A 9,185-nucleotide genomic window follows, 5' to 3' on the forward strand; every position below is an offset into this window, starting at 1 on the left:
TCTCGCTCGCTCTACCACCCTCGCTCTCTTTCCGCTGCACTCGCTCCTTGTATCATGTGATTGGGTTAATTAGGAACCCACCTGCATATTGATTACAGGGGGTGTTTACCTGTATAAAGGGAAGCCAGTTTTTTATTGGATCATTCCTCCCGAGCTTCTGGTGCGATACAGCAGTAAATGCTGGCCTATTGGTTAATTTACCGATACAATCGGATTATGTGACTGCTACAGGTAGGCCTCCTTTCGACCTCTTTCTCTCAAAAGTCAGCAACTGGTAGTCATAATTCTGGGGCCCGCTACAGCGCGGCTGTTTCTCTTTCTTTACTCCAGCTGTGGTGGAGAGACGCGTGAGTTGCGTTCACCGTACAGTACAGCGCCTCCAGTCTTGGGGTAAGCCCGCTTATATTATAGCTGCTAGTATTTGTAAATTAGAGACGATTAAGGTTATCTTTGCCTTTTTTTGTTTGTAGGGTTTGATTGCTGCTGCACCTTCTCAGGGACCAACTGCCTGACTTTTAAGCAAAGAGTCGAGACGCCTGCCTAGCTGCTGTCTTGTCTTTATTAAGTAGGCTTTTTTTTTTTTTTTTTTTTTTTAGCCTGGTGTTCTTCTATTTTATTTTGGACTGTTGCTCGTACCCACGCTTCTGTGATCGGGCAGAAGTGACACTCTGCCCGAGCGTCGTGCTGAGACTCCAAATCGCCTGGGTTGCCGGTCTCAGCCGGTGGGGAGCCAGACCGGCCTACGCCTGAGAATAATTATTACCAGCACGAGTGGTAGTTTGACCCGTGGGGTATAAGCCTTTCCTGTGTGTGCGTGTGTGATTTCTTTTATTAAAGTGTGTTTTAGTCTTTTGATGATCTGTAGCGAGCCTGACGCTCAGTGTCCTTTTTATCCTTTTTAACATATTTTTCTGTGTTTTATTTCAGTGAACGGAGGACGAGCCAGTGGCCCTGGGACCTCAGGTGGTGGGTCGTTTTCACACTTTCTTTTGTACAGCACTGGGTAGGCTGCAGTGATTCTTTTTTGTGTGATTTTCTTTTGGTTCCACGGCTGCTGGTAAGTCCAAGTTCCACGATTGTTTTATTTTTTACTGTAGGACACTGTCAATAATGACGCTACATCTTGACTTTTAATATTTTATTTATTTTTTCTATAAATAAAACTGTTTTAGTATTGGAAGCCAACCTGCCTCAGTGTGCATCCTTGAATCTGTGCGGACTCCTTTTTATTCCTTATATCTATTTATCTTAAATATATTTCCTGGGGGTGCAATTCCCCTAGGTGGCGTTGTCAAGTTTATTATTTTGTTTATAACCCCGCCGACCACTTGGTCACAATAGCAAAGTTGACCCAGACAACAAAGTAAAGCTAGTTTTCGGCTACGAGCCCGACGTATTAGCCAGAGGTCCCTTTACTACGGTTCGGAGCCGCGGACCTTCAGTAACAGTAATAAATGACAGCAATTAGTACATTCACGTAGTTGTAAACGGCATGATAATATATTATTATTATTATTTGCATACCGGATTGGTACTGTTAATTTGATACATGGTAAATAATCGGTTAAAGTTTTCTAAGTTTAAGGTAAGGGCAGAGGTCACTTCCTGTTTTGGGGGAAAAAAGGTCAGAAGCTGCTCATGGTGAATGTCAAAGAAGAAATAACAAGTCCTAAGTTCCAAATACACCGTTTGTCTACTTGCAGGCCAAAGTGGTATGTTTGTTTATATTTTGTGAATTTTATATTGCAATATGTTTGCTGAAATATAATTTCCTTGTACATATGCATTCACCAGTTCTACGGTGTACCTGTGTACATTAAGAGAAGCACAGTAAACATCAGTAAAGAACTCTCGTGCCTCTCGCGTATGTGTGCAAGCCGGCATACAAACAATTACATTGTTTGCATTCGTTGCCTGCATGGTAGAACACCGTGGACAAAGAGGACAAAATGTGTCAAATATACAAATTATCCATCAAAAGTTGTAGCATACTCCAATTTTCCCGTTATTTATTGCAATTTTCATGAAGCCCAGTGAATAGCTTGAAATGGTACAGGTCAGTGGTGAACTGCCAGAGGTTTAGAGGGGGAAAAAAAAAAAAGAAGGTAAGGTTACCCAAAACTGAAAAATAATGTACATTTCAGAATTATACAAAAAGGCCTTTTCAGGGAACACAAAATGGGATAACAATTTAAAGCTGTTCTGCAGCAATGGAGGTTGAGCAAGCTTTGAAAGCTGGTGCTACAAGTTGCTACAGGTTTTCCAGCTTTTCTGGATTACTTACAAACCCCCTCTGTCTGCATAAAAGCAGTGTTGAAACACACTGTGGTACCATACGCTCGTGAGCATCAGTTGAACAGTATTGTACTGCAGAAAGTAGTGTGTTGCTAGCAAAAAAAATCTTTCCCACAGAGACTTTGCAAGGAAAGTCAAGGTGTGCGTGAGTACAAGTAAAGGGACACAAACTGACAGGAAGAGGTCTGGCAGACCCAAAGCCACAACAGCTTTTGTGATAGGCGGCGAACAGGAAACTGCATGACTTTCAATTTAAAAAAAAAAAAAAAAAAAAAAATTGGGTTTTCTAAAACTTTTGACTGGTAGTTTAGATCTACATCATCACTGCACTTCCAAAACTGGCACCCAAGACTTGTCATCAGGGCAATTTCAGGGAAAAGAAATGTAAAACGCAGTCACCATTTCCCTTCTGCTCCTGACTATAAGTAATAAATGAATGAATGAATAAATAGAAACATACAGTGGCAGAAAATTATGACACGAAAAGGAAGTTAACTTGTATTTTACAAGTTAATCTTGTAAAACGGTAATTCTAGTGATTAAATTTCTTTCAGCAACAACTGAATATTCTGCTCATAATCAAAGATTGTAAGGGCACAGTGACATTGCGCTTTGCTTTTCTAATTACTAGTTTGCATATTTGCATGAAGTTTCAGGCCACTCCTTTAAGCTCACTTTAAAAACAAATCAAAACAAACAAAAACAACTGCATCGTCTTACCAGATCCAGAGTGGTCTTTTCTAGGATGTCCACCATCTTCTCCAACTTGGTGTTTGCGGTAAAGATGAAATCATCATCCACCCAGAGTACATATTTGGTGATTACCTGAGACACTGCCAGGTTTCTACCTGCAAACCAACCCTGTATAAACAAAAGCAATCAATAATAGAATAACCACAGTAAAAATGGCAAAGCAGGTCAAACTGACTGAGATGAGCAACTGAGTTTTGGTTCCAGAACAGTTTTGGGCAGAGAGAAGAAAGCGATTATCAGGGGAGCTCTGATACTAGGATTCACCATAGCAACAAGGAAATAGGTGGCACAAACTAAAGATAAAAGTATTAAGTTTGAGGGCATTTTTAAATTGAATAAAAAACACAAAAACAAAGTAAATATGTTGCATTTGGGTCCTACAAATAAAGTAAGCAAGGTGGTTAAAGTGAAGCAGAAGGGGAAGAGTTGGAGACGAACTCAGATTGTTGGAGAAAACCTGCCAGCAAGCAGGTTAAGTTCACAGTCTGTTATTCCAGTTATTGAAGTTAACTCTCTTTCTGGAACTCCCAGAGTGTCCTTCATCTCAGGCTTAACAAACTCAGAGTTTTTCACTAACCTTGCTTCCTGGAATAGGGCCCAGGTCATTACATACAGAAACAGTAACTTGTTTACCTTTCCAAATGGCATAATGTAGTGTTCAATATGAGGACCAGTCACGGGCTGAGGATGTTCATTATCATCTGCTATCACAATAGTGACGGTGGGATAATATTTTCTTATGCTGTCAATGAGATCTTTCAGTTTGTCATAGCGCAGAAAGGTCTTGGTGGCGATGGTAACTAGAGCTGTAATATTGTACTCTAAGGGAAACAAGAACAACAAATTAAATACTCATGTGACTTTTAAACACTGTGCATCAAAAAGCTAAACTTTACATATGTTCATAGTAACTGCTCACGAACCTTTTTGGTATCCCGAGTTGTAAAGTTTCGGATTGTTTCGGTGTTCAATTTTGATGGTGAAAAATGACTGGTGATCTTTAGTTGCAAACTGAACTGCAGAATGAAACAAACAAACAAAATGATAAAGGCAGAATTTATGGGCAGTTATCGTTGTGAAAATAACCTTTGCACATGAAGCTGTAAGCTGCATTTGCCTAAGCACAGCCCCATCCTCAATGACATGTCTTAAAAAAAAAAAAAACCAACACTGGGGAAGCCTTCACTCACCTACTTCATTGGCTTTTAAACCATGTGGTCAAGTTTAATTTCTATTGGAACTTTCTGGACAAGAACATTCCTCAAACATTACATTGGTCGACTCCTTTGTGCGAGCAGAATCATCTGCAGCTCAACGGGACGAAGACCAAAGGCCCCTGTTTCAATCCAGGGGGTCGATGTGGAGGACTACAAATACCTCAGATTACATATAGATAATAAACTGGACTGGGTTAAAAACACCACTGCACTCTACAGGAAAGGCCAAAGTTGTCTCTATTTTCTGAGGTGGCCGAGTTCCTTCAACATATGTCAGACAATGCTCAAGATGTTTTTATTATTTGTGTTGTGGTCAGTCCTATTTGTATATATTAGAGCTATTTCTTATACTTTATAAACATTGTAATATTTCAATTTATTTAATTTAGTTCTGAGTATTCTGATCTGATTAAAGTAGTTTCTTTCTTGTCTTTACAAGTGTGACATATGCTGATGTTATCATCAACTAGGAGCTGAAAAAAACTGAATAGTACACTTACATTTTAACTTCCTGAAATACATAATGAGTCAAGAAATAGCAGTAAACGTAACATGCACACGGCTGTCAGACTGCCATCTGTAACCTCCAGTTCACGGATATCATCTATCATTCTGTAATGGTTAATGCTTAGCTAGCATGTGTAAGCTCTTTAATCAAATACTGTCAATGCTTTAAAAAATCTACTTGAGTTTAAATCTCCTTAAATTTGTATTCTAATGCCCATTTATTTATTTAATAGATAAGAAAATAATTGCTTGTATAAAGTTACATACCAAACTTTGCCTTCCTTTCGTCTCATTGTGGGTGGGGGTGCACTAACTGTTTATATGTTCAAACAGGTTCATTCTACATTGCACTTTTAGTATCAGTTTCATATCTACATCATAGCTTTACTTGTGTCTGCTGTCTTCGGATGAAACACGATGTTTGTATAGGTGACAAACTGCAGTTGTTTGTTCAGAGCAGAGAGAAGAGGACTCGACAGAACCATGTTCTTCTCTCCCACTCCCTGGATGGAGACCATGTCCACCTTAGCAGCAACATCAAAACTTCCAAGTGTTGCAGTCAAAGATACCTGTTACAGGATAAGCATTGGTTGCAAAAAAGAATTTAAAATAATCATATTTAAAATGATGACAAAAAAAAAAAATGCAAGACAATAATTGAGGCATTACCATGTGAACTGATCTTGTTTCTTCTTTAAGGGCTAAACCTGCAGAGAAACGGTTATTTTTGGAGACAAAGTGAATTTATATAAATAGAAGATTTGAAAATATGCACCCATTTAAACAGCAGTTTTATTTCCTCTTTTTAACAAGAAAGTGCTCATGTAGAACACAGACAATTAAGTTTTGTTTTGCTTTCTGTAGCTTTAAATAAAATGACCACACATGCACTTAACCTTCCTGTGATTGTTCTGCATCCTGTATTATACCATGCACAGTGTTTTCAATCAAAGTAGGGCCCAGTGTAACTGACCTTTTAAAGGTAAAAGTTAGACTGGGTTTCAATGTTTTTTTGCATGTTAAATATGCCTTTACCAGGAATGATGATTGTCTTTAGGGGTCGCACCAGCACCCCCTGGGTAGGATACTGAAGAGGACTGTTGGCCTCAGCTACATTAAGCACATCTGCAGGATTGTAGGACCTTTGGAAACATGACAATGATATACACACACTACAACATAAAAGCTGTGAGTTTTTACAGTTGTAGTCTGTACACTTAGAGCAGTACAATTTATTTGATCAACTCAGGCTTGATAGTGAATTTAACAGGTGACATCTAAAAACCTAAATTCATGTATCCTCTTGTATATCTAAAATAATATCTTACTTTAAAATATGATCATAGACAATTGCAGATTGTATCAAGAATGCCGTTCTGCTAAGTATATTAAAAGCCTCTTGGACGAAAAGGTTTAAAAAAGAAAAAAAGAAAAAAAAAAAGGTCTTGCTTTTGTACAAAAAAAATTGCTCAGTTGCTTGATGTGGGAAAATTTCCAGATTGTCATCTAAAATCTTATACACCATTCCTTATTTAATCAAAAGATGCAAAACATGCTTCACCTTTCTTGAAGGTTGTTGTACTCATCAGCTCTGTGCTGCTTTACACTTTCAGGATCAGGGTGGAGCTCCAAAAATGCTTGATCAAGATTGTGAGCCCACACGTGTGGAAAGAGCAGATTTGACAATGGTAGGTGAAAGGTTTCTTCATCAGCCTGGCATACGCAGGCATTTTGAGCCAAATGACTGTTGGAAATAACAAAGAGTTAAGTAATAAGAACAAAAACTTGAATTTAAAAGAAAAGGTCACACTTACACACCTTGCCATTTCCTCCTTTATGTGGTAGGGTATGTCCTTATAACCATTTGTGGCGTCTCCAATTTTCCCAGTGAAGAGTTTTTTAATGGGCGTAACCTGGCTTGAGCTTATGTCAACTTCTTTGCTGCTAGGTTTCCAAAAATAACAGAGGGCGACCAGAAGAATTCCACTAAGCAAAGCAAGTTGAACACACTTCCTAGAACTGTTGTGCATCTAGAAAGAAAATTTGTATCGATATCATCAGGTTGATAAAGCAAAGTGGTTTGGGAGGGACAGACATTATGTGTTTCACACTGGAATTACTGTGTTTCAGTGGGTCATTGGAAACTTGAAATGAGCCTACACTTTATTAGTGCTCGATGGAAAACCTATCTAGGTGCAAGGCTGAAAGCCAGACATGCACACTGCAAACATGTGCTGAAGACTACAGTACAAAGTACTAAACCATAAAATAATTGAACTTGTAGACTTATAATTTCAAAGATAAAGTTTACCTAACTTTATTAGGACTGTCAAACCTTATTTGAAGACGTATTATGCTGCAGATGCACAAATCATCACGAGGAAATTATATCAAAACTCTAACTCCAGTATAGCTTTTTAGAGCTGCTCTACTACTGTTCTGCTTATTTTGTCTTTCTTGTCAACAGGATGTGCTCTTTTTCAAGCATGTGGGTCTGCTGTTGACACAATTTTATGTGGTCTGAACTGGAAAATCATTGGTTGTGTAACCACAATCAAATTCAAATTTTATTTGTCACGTACACAGTCATACACAGTACGATATGCAGTGAAATGCTTAGACAACTGCTCGTGACCTAAAGAAAAAAAAAAGGAAAAGGCTATGAATAAGATAGGAAATAAATATGAAAAATTAAAAAGGGTAAATTTAACTAGGAAGGAATAAAATATAAAAAAAAGGTTAAAAATGAAATAACTGTACAACACAAATTAGAATGAAGGGTAAATTTAACTGGGAAAGAATAAGATAAAATATATAAATTAAAGTTGAAAATAAAATAACTGTACAACAAAATACACAATACACAGTATAGAACTATATAAGAATGTATGAAGAAATATAATATAAATAATATATATATATATATAGATATATATATACACACACACACACACACAATCTAATTTTCTTTCTTTTAATTTATCCAGCTGAAAACGTAATATCTTGTATTAAATTAATATTTTATATTAAAACATATATTAAAACATCTTACCGAAATGGGATACTGTCTAATTATTTTATATTTATTTACCTCTTGGTAGCTTATTTGCAGTACTTATAACCAGGAAAGGCAGCTTTAAAAACAGCTTGCAAATACTTTAAAAAAGTGTTTCTGTTCTTATTGATCACGGAGTCACTTCACGCAACAGATTTTACAGAAAATCTTTGGGATGCAGTGGAACAGGAAGTTCAAATCATGGTCGTTTGAGGAATGTTTCTAGAACATCGTTGAATCTACGAAGCTCTGAAGGCAAAACCCAGTGCTAGCAAGAGCCTTAGTCAAATCAGCTCAAAGTTAACTAGATCCTTGGTACACCACAATGAACTTGGGGGCTAAACGATCATTCAAAAATGTTAGTTAGTGTTTTTGGCAAAATGAGAATGCTCCGTTTCATATTTTCTTAGACAATTAAAACTATTTAGCACAACATATTCGCACACATTGTAGCCCCATTACAAAGGGAAATGAAAGAAAACCACTGCACTCTGAATATAACCAGCAGCCTACACTTTTTCAGAAGATATGTGACAGTAGTACAGGAAAAAGAAATGTTTCTTACTGTTGCTGCTTCCCTGCGATAAAGACGTTCTTTACGGCGGAGAACTCTCCAACCAGCTTTGCATAGGGTGCGTTCACGTGTTTGTGGGTTCTAGGCTGTCAGTACACGCTACAGCTGACAGCCACACCTCATTTACAAACCAACTGCTTCCGACTGGTCAAAGTGTAAAACATTTTCTTTAAAAAGAAGGCCATTTTTGAAAGGTCCGAATGTCCCCTGAATGAAACCTGATTATTATCCATTCAGTGGTTTTGTAAAATTCATGTGGTGCTACAGTACTGTTACAAATTAATATATTGCCAAAACCACACTTGTTTTTAAGCTCACAATTTACTATAGTAAGGGTTGAAGTTAAAAGAAAATATGTTTGGAGAGTCAAAGGCTTAACATATACAAACACGATTAGAAAAGCCTCGTCAGTACCTACAATAACTTAAAAGTATTATAATGAACCTTTTGGGTCACACCAGCCAGGCCGATTACAGGTTTTGTCTGTGTTCCATTGCTGCTCCCCTGTGGGCGACACAGTGTAACTCTGCAGGCCACTTTGGAGGTCTGTGCCTTTTTTTTTTTTTTAAAAACAGTTTTTCTCAGTTGCTTTGGTGCATTTCTCACAACAGAATTGATCTCTGCACCACTACTAAGGCTCTTCTCAAAACAATTAGTGCAAACTGCAAAACATGGTGGATAACTTGCAAAAGTGAGTCACTTCATCAAAAAGAAAAGTCAGTTGTTCAAAATAAGTAGTCAATGCTTCAAAAGCAAGTCCCTTAATCAAAACAGATAATATATC

General features: G+C 37.6%; 1 protein-coding gene across 1 annotated transcript in view; it reads right to left on the reverse strand.

The window, feature by feature from the left end:
* Positions 1-8,519, reverse strand: part of b4galnt1a (beta-1,4-N-acetyl-galactosaminyl transferase 1a) — a 22,330-nt gene extending 13,811 nt beyond the window's left edge. The window contains exons 1-9 of the mRNA XM_005914764.3: positions 8,393-8,519; positions 6,591-6,802; positions 6,334-6,516; positions 5,808-5,914; positions 5,442-5,479; positions 5,161-5,341; positions 3,972-4,064; positions 3,682-3,869; positions 3,016-3,156 (exon numbers count right to left, since the gene is read on the reverse strand). Of these exons, the coding sequence (XP_005914826.1) occupies positions 3,016-3,156; positions 3,682-3,869; positions 3,972-4,064; positions 5,161-5,341; positions 5,442-5,479; positions 5,808-5,914; positions 6,334-6,516; positions 6,591-6,802 (1,143 nt within the window). The 5' untranslated portion in view covers positions 8,393-8,519. The remainder of the gene's footprint in view (positions 1-3,015; positions 3,157-3,681; positions 3,870-3,971; positions 4,065-5,160; positions 5,342-5,441; positions 5,480-5,807; positions 5,915-6,333; positions 6,517-6,590; positions 6,803-8,392) is intronic.
* Between the last annotated feature and the right edge of the window lie 666 nt (positions 8,520-9,185).

The sequence above is a fragment of the Haplochromis burtoni genome, unplaced genomic scaffold, assembly GCF_018398535.1.
Source record: "Haplochromis burtoni strain Fernald_Lab_line unplaced genomic scaffold, NCSU_Asbu1 Contig_9, whole genome shotgun sequence".
In the NCBI taxonomy this organism is placed as follows: Eukaryota; Metazoa; Chordata; class Actinopteri; order Cichliformes; family Cichlidae; genus Haplochromis; species Haplochromis burtoni.